Source organism: Bombina bombina, chromosome 6, assembly GCF_027579735.1.
Source record: "Bombina bombina isolate aBomBom1 chromosome 6, aBomBom1.pri, whole genome shotgun sequence".
NCBI lineage: Eukaryota > Metazoa > Chordata > Amphibia > Anura > Bombinatoridae > Bombina > Bombina bombina.
In genome coordinates this window covers 347,021,616-347,039,706 of record NC_069504.1, presented here as the reverse complement: position 1 = coordinate 347,039,706, position 18,091 = coordinate 347,021,616, and the positions used below count along the sequence as shown (strand labels likewise).

The window sequence follows — 18,091 nt, the reverse complement described above, 5'->3', positions numbered from 1 at the left end:
CTTGTGAGCATGTGGGCTGTTTTTATTTGTGCCCTTCCCTTTGGGGGGGTATGTTTTGTCCCTTCTTAAGAGGGGGGGTCCTGTCTTGTGTACATGGAGGTTGGGACAGGGGCTTTAGCCTGTTAGAGTGAGCAGTTTATCCCTCTGGGGATTGTTCGGACTCCATCTTGGGAGATTGGAATCTCCATGTTGAGGACTATCAGTATGCTAAGTCTTCATTGAGGTCTACTGCATTCTGCTATGTTCATCTCCTTTGTGGTTCTCTTTGAGTGTACCTTTTGAAAGGATGTTCTTGGTTAGCATCCAAGTTCTATTGGGGGGGCAGGAATCTGAAATCTGTTTTCCCGTCTTCGGTCACTGAGGTCCTGGGCTTCTCCATGTTACAGATATTTGAGTAGGTCAGTAACTAGTAACATGCTAGTTACTGACACCCACTGATATAAATACCCTTTTAAGGTATAATAACAATTTGTGGAGAGGAGCTATCCTAGTGATCTGATTCATTACACACTTCATTTGTAATTTGTGTAATCATAAGTGTCCTAGGACTCAAAATACAAAAAAGTTAGTAGAGTGATAAAAGTAGATCCATTTATAGTATCATCAGGAAACATTGGTACCCTTTTGTCCCAGTACAATCCAAATGTTAACACGTTTAAATTGCCACCTATACCATCATACCGAAGGGTACGAAATCTTAAGGATAATCTAGTGAGGGCTGATATTGGTAAAATAAGAAACCTATCAATTACTTGACTACTCCTAATAAGGGCTGTTACCCTTGCGTTCATTGTAAACAATGCAATTCAATTATTAAAGGTAAATACCTGGCACAAAAGAAGAGAAAACAACACAATGGTCTATATACATGCCAGACAGAATATGCAATTTACTTACTTAAATGCCAGTGTGGCCTATGCTATATTGTCGAGAGCACCAGGGCTGTTTAGAGATAGGTTTATTCAACATAAACATCTATTAGATCAAAAGATATGACGTTGCCACTCTCTGCCCATTTTATTAAAATGGGACATTCAGGTTGCCAATTACACTTTCAGGTCCATAGACCATATACCCCAATTGAGGATAGTTGGGAGTGCTTAAGCTGAAGCAGAATGAAGTTTGATGGATTAAGTTTCTAAATACTCTTCATCCAACTGTCTGAGTAAAGCTTATGATTTGCATTTGTTTGTATAATAATTTCTTGATTAGAATGTTATCTTACCACTAGATGTCATTTATGTGAATTGGTTACTGCAAATTTGTGTCCAGCAAGTCTGGGGTTAAAACACATGAGTGTTAAAAACAGTGATTTGATTGGTTAAGATAAACTATTTAAATGTGTTTGCACACCTGTTTAGCTATGCATGATTAAGGACCATATAGGTCTGAAACATTGCTTGTTTTTTAAGGTCTAAGGTCCTCCAATAAAAAGTTTTCACTTACTTATGTGTGGTGCTGTCACATTTCTATTGTGGACTGAACAATTTGGAGAAGAAAGATACTCCTTTGTGACCTGTGCACACACTTAAACTATTAACAAGATGCTGGACTCCAACCCTTTGTATGCTGTTTATATAATATATATATATATATATATATATATAATATAATTTTACCAAAAAAACATCAAATATATATAGAAATATCTATTTATGAGTAAAGAGAACATATTCTGCTATGTGAAGAACATTGGAATGTGAAATATTCATATTTCAATGTCGGGTTAACGCACTTGAGAATATGCAGGTTATTTTCCGCTTTTCTTGCTCCATAGACTCCTATAGGGGAATACGTTAATGCGGGTCCGCAATATTATAACTTCGATTTTTTATTTATTAAATATATGAAAATCCATTTGCAAATGTGTGAATCAGCTGAAAACACAATATTGTTTTCATGCTGAATCAAAAAGTATTCTTTTTATCCTGAAAAAAAAAACAAAAAAAGCCGCTGCCATCAGATGTTATTGAGGCCTTGATGTTTTTAAATAGAATTTTGATGCATTTAAAGACCATTTTGATGCTAAATGGATTAAAACATTACAGCTTGTTATTCATATGTTGTTTATATCAATATATCAATATATCAATATACATATCTAACAGCACAGCTCAGAATGATGAAATAACTTACGTAATGAACATTGTAATGATTTGCCAATTTGCCAGTGGTTCATTGATTCAATGTACCTTGCTAAAAATAATCATTTCAGATTCAATATTAGTGTAAACAAATTAGTAATTTGAGACAGAATTCTAATGCTGGGATAAAAATACACTAATTTATGTTGAGTATAAAACTTAAAATAGGCAGCAGTAATGGTATAATCTAGGTCAGTGTCTTGTTGGTAAAATTGAAGTACACGTGAGCATTACTAATTGCTGTATTAGCTAAAATGAAATTATTTTCAGCCTTATGTATCATTAAGCTATTCTACCCTGTTTTTTTTCTGCAATACATTTAAATAGACATCCTACAAAGTTTTGTTTTATCTTATGCTTAAAGGGGACAGTCAAGTCCAAAATAAACCTTCATGATTCAATAGGGCATTGTTAATTTTAAACAACTTTCCAATTTACTTTTATCACCAATTTTGCTTTGTTCTCTTGGCATTCTTAGTTGAACGCTAAACCTAGGTAGGCTCATATACTAATTTGTTAGACCTTAAAGGCCGCCTCTTATGTGAATGCATTTGACAGTTTTTCACTTCTAGATGGCTTTAGTTCAATGTGTGTCATATAGATAACATTGAGCTCACTTCGCGTGAAGTTACCTAGGAGTAAGCACTGAATGTCTAAAATGCAAGTCTGTCAAAAGAACTGAAATAAGGGGACAGTTTGCCGAGCTTAGATACAAGATAATCACAGAGGTTAAATGTATATTATTATAACTGTGTTGGTTATGCAAAACTGGGGAATGCGTAATAAAGGATTATCTATCTTTTTAAACAACAAAATTCTGGCAATGACTGTCCCTTTAAAATAATGTCTATAAACTTCCCTGACTGTATGTTGCGTTTTCCAGTAGTAATGTGACATTCCTTTATCTTCTCTTAGTCTCCTGTAAGAATATCAGGCGGTAATACAGCAAATACTCAAACTGCCCTTATTTTGGCCTTTTCAAGTGGCATGGCATAATAAATAGTACAGTCCATTGGATATGCATATCATTGCCTAGCTAGTGTTTTTTTTATTTTTCTGCAGCTGCAGCATGTATGCCAACAAAGTAGTTTATTCAAATTTACATCAAGTGTATATGGAATTATATACTACTACATTTTTTGCATACATGCTTCTTTCATTGCTCTTTTTGGCAGCTCTGTGTTGGTGTGGTTATTGCTTATTGAATGCTAAACTGCCATTAGACTATTGTAACATAATTTTTCATATGTATTGTGAATACCTTTTAGCCTATATAAAATTCATAATAATATTTTTTTATTTAATTATGATTTACTGTGATGATGCTGGTTTCTCAGAAATAAAATGAGATATCCATTCCTACTATTGCTCAATTTAGCTCATTATCTAGAATATTTCTACTGATGTTGAATCATTTAAATAAACGTAAAATACACTACTAATAATGTACCAAAATAATACAAACTTAGGAGCCGATTTACTAAAGTGTGGACAGACATTTATCATTGCACAAGCAGTTCTGGTGAACTGCTTGTGTAATGCCGCCCCCTGCAGATTCGCGGCCAATCGGCTGCTAGCAGGGGGTGTCAATTAGCCCGATCTTATAGGATCGGGCGGATTGAAGACCGCAGTCGCAGAGGCAGCAAACAAGTTATAGAGCAACGGAAACAGTGGCATCAAGCTCCATTCAGAGCTTGATATTTCAGCCCCTTAAAATGTTTCCAAAAAGCACTGATACATATTCTTAACCAGTGTGATACTTTTCTCTGGCATCTAATGAGATTATATTATCTATGTAAATAATTTTTTTTCTTTAGTTAAAGTTTGACTGTTTTATGTTGAATCCTTTAGGAATAAGTATCTCCATCCATGGGTCTAAAAACCAGCTGCAAATTCATCATAGAAAAAGTGTGGCAAATAATTCCTTTCCCGAGGATCGAATTGTGGTCAGGCATTCTTCTCTACCTCCAATAAGAAGGGCAATAAAGATGGAAGCATCTTCCTCTGGCAAATGTGCACTCTCCAATGGAAATACAGATATATAATCCAGGTAACATAAACAAAACTAACTTCTGTAAAGCCAGTTTTTCATTGGACCAAAGATTTGACTAGGCATAATTGTGTGATTATTGAATGTTGAACAATGGTTTAGTCCAGGTACCCAGATGTAGTTTGTCCTAATAACTAAAAAGGATAGCCAAAGAATTTTTTAATCAAGTTTATCTCACAAGTTGGAGATATTTATGGAACTTGTTATATGAATATAATGTAGCACTTTGTCAGTGAATTACATGTATAAATAAGATGCTCAACTTATACAACATTGGGATTGCTTCTAATTTTTCCAATCCTGTTTATTGGTGGTTTTATGCTCTTGATTAATGTTTTTTCATGTTCTGAGTGATCACATTTCAAGCGATAACACCATTTCCGTTGTGGGAACATTTCAAATTGGATCCAAGCAGGTAGTGGGGAAATCAACCATGCAATGCATGGACAGGAACCGCTTTGGCAATCCCATTCCCCTAACCACAGATTTTGCACTTTATTTTGGTAAAAAAAATGGACACATCGAATTCAGCACACAAAGGGGGTATTGATAAAGTGCAAAGACTCAGAATAGGGGTATAAGGATAATAAAGTGATAAATCAAATAATCCTTAAAACATAAGCTCTAAAAAAAGCTTAAAATAGTGGAATACAAATGCTTGTGGATATAAGCCCAATATTGACTAACTAAATAAACCAAACTTAATATGAAATAAATGAATTTATTAAAACCTAAATAACATAAGGTGATTTGTGTTGATCAGACGCAATAAAACAGTGTAGTAAACATAAAATGACAAATGGACACAATGTTAGCAACGATGATTCAGATGGAGATGAGAAAATGATATTTGATTGAAGACCTCAGAGACCGAATATCAAACAGGAGGAGCTGGACACACAAAGATCCAGATCAGAAACAGCGGAAAAGATACCAGACAAAAGTTGTTCACTTTTACTTACACACCGGGGAATGATATCAAGGTGTGTGTTTCTCCCCTCTGTGGCATCCTTACTGGGAACAGCAATCGATTCTCGGTACGCGCGTTCCAGTATGGCGGTGCAATATCAGCATGATAACCGCACAAGCTGCTTCTGCCGATGAGTAGCTGAGTTGACTGTGTATGGAGGCCTTCGAGGGACAAACAAGGAGTTGTTTGTCCCTCGAAGGCCTCCATACACAGTCGGCTCAGCTACGCATCATCGGCAGAAGCAGTTTGTGCGGTTATCATGCTGATATTGCACCGCCATACTGGAACACCGTACCGACAATCGATTGCTGTTGCCAGTAAGGACGCCACAGAGGGGAGAAACACACGCCTTGATATCATTCCCGGTGTAAGTAAAAGTGAACAACTTTTGTCTGGTATCTTTTCCGTTGTTTTTGATCTGGATCTTTGTGTGTTCCAGCTCCTCCATTGATGTTCGGTCTCTGAGTTCTTCAATCAAATATCATTGGCTCATCTCCATCTGAATCATCGTTGCTAACATTGTGTCCATTTGGTTTACAACCATCCTGCTTGTAACGATTGTTCACCTTGTTCTTCAATTATGTTGCAATTTATGTTGCAATCATTTTTTAACTCATTTTATTTTCATTTTATGTTTACTACACTGTTTTATTGCGTCTGATCAACGCAAATCACCTTATGTTATTTAGGTTTAATAAATTCATATATTTCATATTAAGTTTGGTTTATTTAGTTAGTCAATATTGGCCTTATATCCACAAGCATTTGTATTCGACTATTTTAAGCTTTTTTTTAGCGCTTATGTTTTAAGGATTATTTGGTTTATCACTTTATTATCCTTATACCCTATTCTGATTCTTTTTAGAGGAGTCCTCTTGTTTACATAGGCATAATAGTGTTTTTCCAAGCGCAGTAACCACTATATTGTTTCTTAAAGTGCAAAGACTTCCTTCTCAACATGTTCGCCAGTTTACAAGACAATTTGTAATAATTCTATTATCTTGCACATGTCTAATACACTCTTTAAAAGTCCTAGACCTCATTTTAGATTTATATATAAATATATAGTTTAGATTACTTAAATTTGGATTCAACACTTCTGTATAGTTTTTTTTCCTCTTGTTAAGTGTAGTCAGTCCACGGGTCATCCATTACTTATGGAATATATCTCTTCCTAACAGGAAGCTGCAAGAGGATCACCCAGCAGAGCTGCTATATAGCTCCTCCCCTCACATGTCAATATTCAGTCATTCTCTTGCAGCCTAACTAAGATAGGTCGCTGTGAGAGGTCTGTGGTGTTTTTTAACTTAGTTTATTTCTACAATCAAAAGTTTGTTATTTTAAATGGCACCGGAGTGTGCTGTTTATTCTCAGGCAGCATTAGAAGAAGAATCTGCCTGCGTTTTCTATGATCTTAGCAGACGTAACTAAGATCCACTGGCTGTTCTCATCTGAGGAGTGAGGTAACTTCAGAGAAGGGGAATAGCATGCAGGGGGCCCCCCTGCAAAAGAGGTATGTGCAGTAAATTATTTTTCTGAGGAATGGAATTGACTGAGGAAATACTGCTGATACCAATGTAAAAGTAAGTTCAGCCTTAAATGCAGTGATAGCGACTGGTATTAGGCTGATGAGTGTGTGTACACTGAATGTATTTTTCTAAGGAATGGATTGACTCTGAAAATACTGTTAATACTGAAATAATGTATGAGCCTTAACTGCAGTAAAAGCGACTGGTAGCAGGCTTATTAATAACAATTCATAACTTTTCAATGTATGTTTAAAACGTTTACTGGCATGTTAATCGTTTTTTGTGAGGTACTTGGTGATAAAACTTATTGGGGCATGATTTTTACACATGGCCATCTTTGTTTTCTGCATAGAAACAGTTTTCTGAGCTTCCCCACTGTTGTAATATGAGTGGGAGGGGCCTATTTTAGCGTTTTTTTGCGCAGTAAAAATTCAGTCACAATCTGTCTACTTCATCCTCCATGATCCAGATCGTCTCTAGAGAGCTCAGGGGTCTTCAAAAATTCATTTTGAGGGAGGGTAATCAGTCACAGCAGACCTGTGACAGTGTGTTTTGACTGTGAGAAAAACGTTAATTATTAATTGTTAATCCGCTTTTGGGTATTAAGGGGTTTAATCATCCATTTGCTGGTGGGTGCAATCCTTTGCTAACTTAATACATTTACTGTGAAAAATTGGTTGCTATAACTATTTTGGTTCATTGTTATTTCAACTGTGACAGCTTTTTGTGCTTCTTAAAGGCACAGTAAGCGTTTTTTATATTGCTTGTAAATTTATTTAGAAAAGTATTTCCAAGCTTGCTAGTCTCATTGCTAGTCTGTTTAAAACATGTCTGACACAGATGAATCTCTTTGTTCACTATGTTTAAAAGGCCAATGTGGAGCCCAATAGAAATTTATGTACTAATTGCATTGATGCTACTTTAAATAAAAGTCAATCTTTACATGTAAAGAAATTATCACCAGACAACGAGGGGGGAAGTTATGCCGACTAACTCTCCTCACGTGTCAGTACCTTCGCCTCCCGCTCAGGAGGTGCGTGATTTTGTGGCGCCAAGTACATCAGGGAGGCCCTTACAAATCACTTTGCAAGACATGGCTACTGTTATGACAGAAGTATTATCTAAATTGCCAGAATTAAGAGGCAAGCGCGATAGCTCTGGGTTAAGGACAGAGCGCGCGGATGAGGGTGAGAGCCATGTCAGATACTGCGTCACAGTTTGCAGAACGTGAAGACGGAGAGCTTCATTCCTGTGGGTGACGGATCTGATCCAGGGAGACTGGATTCAGAGATTTCTAATTTTAAATTTAAGCTTGAGAACCTCCGCATATTGCTAGGGGGAGGTATTAGCGGCTCTGAATGATTGTAACACGGTTGCAATTCCAGAAAAATTATGTAGGTTGGATAGATACTATGCGGTACCCGGTGTGTACTGACGTGTTTCCTATACCTAAAAGGCTTACAGAGATTATTAGCAAGGAGTGGGATAGACCTGGTCTGCCCTTTTCCCCTCCTCCCATATTTAGGAAAATGTTTCCTATAGACGCCACCACACGAGACTTATGGCAGTAGCGGTCCCTAAGGTGGAGGGAGCAGTTTCTACTTTAGCTAAGCGTACCACTATCCCGGTGGAGGATAGTTGTGCCTTTTCAGATCCAATGGATAAGAAATTAGAGGGTTACCTTAAGAAAATGTTTGTTCAACAAGGTTTTATCTTACAGCCCCTTGCATGCATTGCGCCTGTCACTGCTGCGGCGGCATTCTGGTTTGAGTCTCTGGAAGAGGCCATTCGCACAGCTCCATTGGATGAAATTATGAACAAGCTTAAAGCACTTAAGCTAGCTAACGCATTTGTTTCTGATGCCGTCGTACATTTAACCAAACTTACGGCTAAGAACTCCGGATTCGCCATCCAAGCGCGCAGAGCGCTATGGCTTAAATCCTGGTCAGCTGACGTGACTTCTAAATCTAAATTGCTTAATATTCGGGCCCGGCTTGAAAGAAATTATAGCTGACATTACGGGAGGTAAGGGCCATGCTCTACCTCAGGACTGGGCCAAATCAAAGGCCAAACAGTCTAATTTTCATGCCTTTCGTAACTTCAAGGCTGGAGCAGCATCAACTTCCTCCGCTCCAAAACAGGAAGGAGCTGTTGCTCGTTACAGGCAGGGCTGGAAAGTTAACCAGTCCTGGAAACAAGGGCAAGCAGGCCAAGAAACCTGCTGCTGCCCCCAAGACAGCATGAAGAGAGGGCCCCCTATCCGGAAACGGATCTAGTGGGGGGCAGACTTTCTCTCTTCACCCAGGCTTGGGCAAGAGATGTCCAGGATCCCTGGGCGTTGGAGATCATATCTCAGGGATATCTCCTGGACTTCAAAACTTCTCCTCCACGAGGGAGATTTCATCTTTCAAGGTTATCAGCAAACCAAATAAAGAAAGAGGTGTTTCTACGCTGTGTACAAGACCTTTTACTAATGGGGTGATCCACCCAGTTCCGCGGACGGAACACGGGCAGGGATTCTATTCAAATCTATTTGTGGTTCCCAAGAAAGAGGGAACCTTCAGACCAATCTTGGACTTAAAAATCCTAAACAAATTTCTAAGAGTTCCATCATTCAAAATGGAAACTATTCGAACCATCCTTCCCATGATCCAAGAGGGTCAGTACATGACCACAGTGGACTTAAAGGATGCCTACCTTCACATACCGATTCACAAGGATCATTATCGGTACCTAAGATTTGCTTTCCTAGACAGGCATTACCAGTTTGTAGCTCTTCCCTTCGGATTAGCTACGGCCTCCAAGAATCTTTACAAAAGTTCTGGGCTCACTTCTGGCGGTACTAAGACCGCGAGGCATAGCGGTGACTCCGTACCTAGACGACATTCTGATACAAGCGTCAAGTTTTCAAACTGCCAAGTCTCATACAGAGATAGTTCTGGCATTTCTGAGGTCGCATGGGTGGAAGGTGAACGTGGAAAAAGAGTTCTCTATTACCACTTACAAGAGTTCCCTTTCTAGGGACTCTTATAGATTCTGTAGAGATGAAAAATTACCTGACAGAGGCCAGGTTATCAAGACTTCTAAATGCTTGCCGTGTCCTTGATTCCATTCCACACCCGTCAGTAGCTCTGTGCATGGAAGTAATCGGCTTAATGGTAGCGGCAATTGACATAGTACCATTTGCGCGCCTGCATCTCAGACCGCTGCAATTGTGCATGCTAAGTCAGTGGAACAGGGATTACTCAGATTTGTCCCCCCTAGTAAGTCTGGATCAAGAGACCAGAGATTCTCTTCTATGGTGGCTCTCTCGGCCACATCTGTCCAAGGGGATGACCTTTTCGCAGGCCAGATTGGACGATTGTAACAACAGACGCCAGCCTTCTAGGCTGGGGCGCAGTCTGGAACTCCCTGAAAGCTCAGGGATTATGGGACTCAGGAGGAGAAACTCCTCCCAATAAATATTCTGGAATTAAGAGCAATATCAATGCTCTCCTAGCTTGGCCTCAGTTAGCAACTCTGAGGTTCATCAGATTTCAGTCGGACAACATCACGACTGTGGCTTACATCAACCATCAAGGGGGAACCAGAAGTTCCCTAGCGATGTTGGAAGTCTCAAAGATAATTCGCTGGGCAGAGTCTCACTCTTGCCACCTGTCAGCGATTTACATCCCAGGCGTAGAGAACTGGGAGGGCGGATTTTCTAAGTCGCCAGACTTTTCATCCGGGGGAGTGGGAACTTCATCCGGAGGTCTTTGCTCAACTGATTCATCGTTGGGGCAAACCAGATCTGGATCTCATGGCGTCTCGCCAGAACGCCAAGCTTCCTTGTTACGGATCCAGGTCCAGGGACCCGGGAGCGTGCTGATAGATGCTCTGACAGCCCCTTGGGTCTTCAACCTGGCTTATGTGTTTCCACCATTCCCGATGCTTCCTCGTTTGATTGCCAAGATCAAACAGGAGAGAGCTTCGGTGATTCTGATAGCGCCTGCGTGGCCACGCAGGACCTGGTATGCAGACCCTAGTGGACATGTCGTCCTGTCCACCGTGGTCTCTGCCTCTGAGACAGGACCTTCTAATTCAGGGTCCTTTCAAACATCCAAATCTAATTTCTCTGAGGCTGACTGCATGGAGATTGAACGCTTGATTCTATCAAAGCGGTGGCTTCTCGGAGTAGGTTATTGATACCTTAATACAGGCTAGGAAGCCTGTTACCAGAAAAATTTACCATAAGATATGGCGTAAATATTTATATTGGTGCGAATCCAAGAGTTACTCATGGAGTAAGGTTAGGATTCCTAGGATATTGTCCTTTCTACAAGAGGGTTTAGAAAAGGGCTTATCTGCTAGTTCGTTAAAGGGACAGATTTCTGCTCTGTCTATTCTTCTACACAAACGTCTGGCTGAAGTTCCAGACGTTCAGGCTTTTTTGTCAGGCTTTAACTAGGATTAAGCCTGTGTTTAAGACTGTTGCTCCGCCGTGGAGCTTAAACTTAGTTCTTAATGTTCTTCAAGGCGTTCCATTTGAACCCCTTCATTCCATTGATATCAAGCTGTTATCCTGGAAGGTTTTGTTTTTGATGGCTATTTCCTCGGCTCGAAGAGTCTCTGAGTTATCTGCCTTACATTGTGATTCTCCTTATCTGATTTTTCATTCAGACAAGGTAGTTCTGCGTACTAAACCTGGGTTCTTACCTAAGGTAGTTACTAACAGGAATATCAATCAAGAGATTGTTGTTCCATCACTGTGTCCTAACCCTTCTTCAAAGAAGGAACGACTTTTGCATAATTTGGACGTAGTCCGTGCCCTGAAGTTCTATTTGCAGGCAACTAAAGATTTTCGTCAAACTTCTTCCCTGTTTGTCGTTTACTCTGGACAGAGAAGAGGTCAAAAGGCTTCGGCTACCTCTCTCTCTTTTTGGCTTCGTAGCATAATACGTTTAGCCTATGAGACTGCTGGACAGCAGCCTCCTGAAAGGATTACAGCTCATTCTACTAGAGCTGTGGCTTCCACCTGGGCCTTTAAAAATGAGGCCTCTGTTGAACAGATTTGCAAGGCTGCGACTTGGTCTTCGCTTCACACCTTTTCAAAATTTTACAAATTTGACACTTTTGCTTCTTCGGAGGCTATTTTTTGGGAGAAAGGTACTTCAGGCAGTGGTTCCTTCTGTTTAATGTTCCTGCCTTGTCCCTCCCTTCATCCGTGTACTTTAGCTTTGGTATTGGTAGTCCATAAGTAATGGATGACCCGTGGACTGACTACACTTAACAAGAGAAAACATAATTTATGCTTACCTGATAAATTTATTTCTCTTGTAGTGTAGTCAGTCCACGGCCCGAACTGTCTTTAAGGGCAGACCTAAATTTTAATTAAACTCCAGTCACCACTGCACCCTATGGTTTCTCCTTTCTCGTCTGCTTTGGTCGAATGGCTGAATATGACATGTGAGGGGAGGAGCTATATAGCAGCTCTGCTGGGTGATCCTCTTGCAGCTTCCTGTTAGGAAGAGATATATTCCATAAGTAATGGATGACCCGTGGACTGACTACACTACAAGAGAAATACATTTATCAGGTAAGCATAAATTATGTTATTAGTGGGTGGAACAGACATTTACGTGTCCATACATTAAATAGACATATACAGTGCCCTCCACTAATATTGGCACCCTTGGTAAATATGAGCAAAGAAGTCTTTAAAAATTGTCCCTATTGTTTAACCTTTTGATTTTTTGTTCAAACACTACACAGACATACTCTGCCCTCATGGATATCAAACAATTGCAAACACAACACAGGTTTATAAAAAAATAAATCTTTGTTAAATATGTGTGCAACAATTATTGATACCCGTATGAATTCATATGAGAAAAATATATTTGAAGTATATTCCCATTGATAATTTTTAGTACACCTGGATGACTAGTAACAGGAAATTGTTCAACCATGACTTCCTGTTTTCGTGACATAGATTCAACAAGGTGTTGGAAACATTCCTCAGACATTTTGGTCCATATTGACATGATAGCATCACGCAGTTGCTGCAGATTTGTCGGCTGCACATCCATGATGCGAATCTCCCGTTACACCACATTCCAAATACATCCAGTATTCTGCATACCGTGGTTGTAACGAGTGGTTATTTGAGTTACTGTTGCCTTTCTATCATCTCGAACCAGTCTGGCCATTCTCCTCTGACACCAACAAGGCATTTTCACCCACACAACTGCCGCTCACTGGATATTTTCTCTTTTTCAGACTATTCTCTGTAAACCCTAGAGAAGGTTGTGTGTGAAAATCTCAGTAGATCAGCAGTTTTTTAAATACTCAGACTAGCCCGTCTGGCACCAACAACTATGCCACGTTCAAAGTCACTTAAATCCCCTTTCTTCACCATTCTGATGCTCGTTTTGAACTTCAGTAAGTCGTCTTCACCATATCTAGATGCCTAAATGCATTGAGTTGCTGCAATGTGATTGGCTGATTAGGAATTTGTGTTACCAAGAAATTGAAAAGGAGTACCTAATAAAGTGGCCGGTGAGTGTATATTTTTTGGATAAACCTGTGTTGTGTTTGCAATTGTTAAACAATAAAAACAATCTTTCAAATCCTCCTTTGCTCATATTTACCAAGAGTGCCAATATTAGTGGAGGGCACTGTATATGTGATAACCTGTACAGCCAATTAGATCTGCAGGAAAGTGAGAAAAATTAAATCAAGATTGCAACATTTAGGAAGGCATTTATCAATTAGGCTCTTAAAATGTTTGCTTTCTCTTGTAAGGTGTATCCAGTCCACGGATCATCCATTACTTGTGGGATATTCTCATTCTTAACAGGAAGTTGCAAGAGGACACCCACAGCAGAGCTGTCTATATAGCTCCTCCCCTAACTGCCATATCCAGTCATTCTCTTGCAACTCTCAACAAGCATGGAGGTAGTAAGAGATAAAGTGGTGAAATGTAGCTGTTATTTTGCTTCAATCAAAAGTTTATTATTTTTAAATGGTACCAGAGTTGTACTATTTTGTTCCAGGCAGAAAAATAGAAGAATCTGCCTGTGATTTCTATGATCTTAGCAGGTTGTAACTAAGATCCATTGCTGTTCTCACACATGACTGAAGAGAGAGATAACTTCAGCGGGGGAATGGCGTTCAGGTTATCCTGCTATGAGGTATGTGCAGTTAAGATTTTTTCTAGAAGATGTGAAATGCTAGAAAATGCTGCTGATACCAAATTTATGTAAGGTAAGCCTGAATACAGTGATTTAATAGCGACTGGTATCATGCTTACTTTCTGAGGTAATACTCTTTTATATTTACAATATAAAATGTTTGCTGGCATGTTTAAACGTTTTTATATATACTTTGGTGATAAAACTTTATTGGGGGCCTAGTTTTTTTCCTCATGGCTGGCTTAAATTTGCCTAGAAACAGTTTCCTGAGGCTTTCCACTGTGTTACTATGAGTGGGAGGGGCCTAATTTAGCGCTTTTTTGCGCAGTAACTTTTACAGACTGAGACATCCAGCTTCCTCCAAGAGTCCCCTGAATGCTATAAGACATCTCTAGAGGGCTCTTAGGCTTTCCAAAATCGTTTGTTGGGGAAGGTAGGCCCACAGCAAGACTGTGGCAGTTTGGTGTGACTGTTAAAAAAGTCTATATCATTTTTTTTATCCGTTTTTTGAACTAAGGGGTTAATCATCCATTTGCAAGTGGGTGCAATGCTCTGTTAGCTTATTATACACACTGTAAAAATTTCTTTTGATTTACTGCCTTTTTTCACTGTTTTTCAAATTCTGACAAAATTTGTTTCTCTTAAAGGCACAATACCATTTCTTATATTTGCTTGTTAACTTGATTTAAAGTGTTTTCCAAGCTTGCTAGTCTCATTGCTAGTCTGTACAAACATGTCTGACATAGAGGAAACTCCTTGTTCATTATGTTTAAAAGCCATGGTGGAACCCCCTCTTAGAATGTGTACCAAATGTACTGATTTCACTTTAAGCAATAAAGATCATATTCTGTCTTTAAAAAATGTATCACCAGAGGAATCTGACGAGGGGGAAGTTATGCCGACTAACTCTCCCCACGTGTCAGATCCTTTGACTCCCGCTCAAGGGACTCACGCTCAAATGGCGCCAAGTACATCTAGGGCGCCCATAGCGTTTACTTTACAAGACATGGCGGCAGTCATGGATAATACACTGTCAGCGGTATTAGCCAGACTACCTGAATTTAGAGGAAAGCGAGATAGCTCTGGAGTTAGACGAAATACAGAGCATACTGACGCTTTAAGAGCTATGTCTGATACTGCCTCACAATATGCAGAAGCTGAAGAAGGAGAGCTTCTTTCTGTGGTTGATGTTTCTGACTCAGGGAAGATGATGCAACCTGATTCTGATATCTCTACATTTAAATTTAAGCTTGAACACCTCCGTGTGTTACTCAGGGAGGTTTTAGCTGCTCTGAATGACTGTGATACAATTGCAGTGCCAGAGAAATTGTGTAGACTGGATAAATACTATGCAGTGCCGGTGTGCACTGATGTTTTTCCAATACCTAAAAGGTTTACAGAAATTATTACTAAGGAATGGGATAGACCAGGTGTGCTGTTCTCTCCCCCTCCTATTTTTAGAAAAATGTTTCCAATAGACGCCACCACACGGGACTTATGGCAGACAGTTCCTAAGTTGGAGGGAGCAGTTTCTACTCTAGCAAAGCGTACTACTATCCCTGTCGAGGACAGTTTTGCTTTCTTAGATCCAATGGATAAAAAGTTAGAGGGTTACCTTAAGAAAATGTTTATTCAACAAGGTTTTATCCTACAGCCCCTTGCATGCATTGCTCCTGTCACTGCTGCTGCGGCGTTCTGGTTTGAGTCTCTGGAAGAGGCTTTACAGGTAGCGACTCCATTGGATGACATACTTGACAAGCTTAGAGCACTTAAGCTAGCCAATTCTTTTGTTTCTGATGCCATTGTTCATTTGACTAAACTAACGGCTAAGAATTCTGGTTTTGCTATCCAGGCGCGCAGAGCGCTATGGCTTAAATCATGTTCAGTTGACGTTACTTCAAAGTCTAAGCTGCTTAACATTCCCTTCAAGGGGCAGACCCTATTCGGGCCTGGTTTGAAGGAGATTATTGCTGATATCACTGGAGGAAAAGGTCATGCCCTTCCTCAGGATAGGTCCAAATCAAGGGCAAAACAGTCTAATTTTCGTGCCTTTCGAAACTTCAACGCAAGTGCGGCATCAACTTCCTCTAATGCAAAACAAGAGGGAACTTTTGCTCAGTCCAAGATGGTCTGGAGACCTAACCAGACCTGGAACAAAGGTAAGCAGGCCAAAAAGCCTGCTGCTGCCTCTAAGACAGCATGAAGGAACGGCCCCCTATCCGGTAACGGATCTAGTAGGGGGCAGACTTTCGCTCTTCGCCCAGGCGTGGGCAAGAGATGTCCAGGATCCCTGGGCGTTGGAAATTATATCCCAGGGATATCTTCTGGACTTCAAGGCTTCCCCCCCAAAAGGGAGATTTCACCTTTCACAATTATCTGCAAACCAGATAAAGAGAGAGGCATTCTTACACTGTGTACAAGACCTCCTAGTTATGGGAGTGATCCATCCAGTTCCAAAGGAGGAACAGGGACAGGGATTTTACTCAAATCTGTTTGTGGTTCCCAAAAAAGAGGGAACCTTCAGACCAATTTTGGATCTAAAGATCTTAACATAATTCCTCAGAGTTCCATCATTCAAGATGGAGACTATTCGTACCATCCTACCTATGATCCAGGAGGGTCAATACATGACTACAGTGGATTTAAAGGATGCTTATCTTCACATTCTGATACACAAAGATCATCATCGGTTTCTCAGGTTTGCCTTCCTAGACAGGCATTACCAGTTTGTAGCTCTTCCCTTTGGGTTAGCTACAGCCCCAAGAATTTTTACGAAGGTTCTGGGGTCGCTTCTGGCGGTTCTAAGGCCGCGGGGCATAGCAGTGGCCCCTTATTTAGACGACATCCTGATTCAGGCGTCAAACTTTCAAATTGCCAAGTCTCATATGGACATAGTGTTAGCATTTCTGAGGTCGCATGGGTGGAAGGTGAACGAGGAAAAGAGTTCTCTATCCCCCCTTACAAGAGTTTCCTTCCTAGGGACTCTGATAGATTCTGTAGAAATGAAAATTTACCTGACGGAGTCCAGGTTATCAAAACTTCTAAATTCCTGCCGTGTTCTTTATTCCATTCCTCGCCCTTCGGTGGCTCAGTGCATGGAAGTAATCGGCTTAATGGTAGCGGCAATGGACATAGTGCCGTTTGCACGCCTACATCTCAGACGGCTGCAACTCTGCATGCTCAGTCAATGGAATGGGGATTACACAGATTTGTCCCCTCTACTAAATCTGGATCAAGAGACCAGGGATTCTCTTCTCTGGTGGCTATCTCGGGTCCATCTGTCCAAAGGTATGACCTTTTGCAGGCCAGATTGGACAATTGTAACAACAGATGCCAGCCTTCTAGGTTGGGGTGCAGTCTGGAACTCCCTGAAGGCTCAGGGATCGTGAACTCAGGAGGAGTCTCTCCTTCCAATAAATATTCTGGAACTGAGAGCGATATTCAATGCTCTTCAGGCTTGGCCTCAGTTAGCAACTCTGAGGTTCATCAGATTTCAGTCGGACAACATCACGACTGTGGCTTACATCAACCATCAAGGGGGAACAAGGAGTTCCCTAGCGATGTTAGAAGTCTCAAAGATAATTCGCTTGGCAGAGATTCACTCTTGCCACCTATCAGCTATCCATATCCCAGGTGTAGAGAACTGGGAGGCGGATTTTCTAAGTCGTCAGACTTTTCATCCGGGGGAGTGGGAACTCCATCCGGAGGTGTTTGCACAATTGATTCATCGTTGGGGCAAACCAGAACTGGATCTCATGGCGTCCCGCCAGAACGCCAAGCTTCCTTGTTACAGATCCAGGTCCAGGGATCCCAAGGCGACGCTGATAGATGCTCTAGCAGCGCCCTGGTCTTTCAACCTGGCTTATGTGTTTCCACCGTTTCCTCTGCTCCCTCGTCTGATTGCCAAAATCAAGCAGGAGAGAGCATCAGTGATCTTGATAGTGCCTGCGTGGCCACGCAGGACCTGGTATGCAGATCTAGTGGACATGTCATCCTTTCCACCTTGGACTCTGCCGTTAAGACAAGACCTTCTACTACAAGGTCCTTTCAATCATCCAAATCTAATTTCTCTGAGACTGACTGCCTGGAGATTGAACGCTTGATGTTATCAAAGCATGGCTTCTCCGAGTCAGTCATTGATACCTTAATACAGGCACGAAAGCCTGTCACCAGGAAAATTTACCATAAGATATGGCGTAAATATCTTTATTGCTGTGAATCCAAGG

At 40.6% G+C, this 18,091-nt stretch overlaps 1 protein-coding gene across 1 annotated transcript in view; it reads left to right on the top strand.

Annotated features, from left to right (window-relative positions):
* ANO4 (anoctamin 4) overlaps positions 1 to 18,091 on the top strand; it is a 675,069-nt gene that overhangs the window by 279,438 nt on the left and 377,540 nt on the right. Inside the window, 1 exon segment of the mRNA XM_053719254.1 lies at positions 3,996 to 4,194. Within this exon segment, the coding sequence (XP_053575229.1) occupies positions 3,996 to 4,194 (199 nt within the window).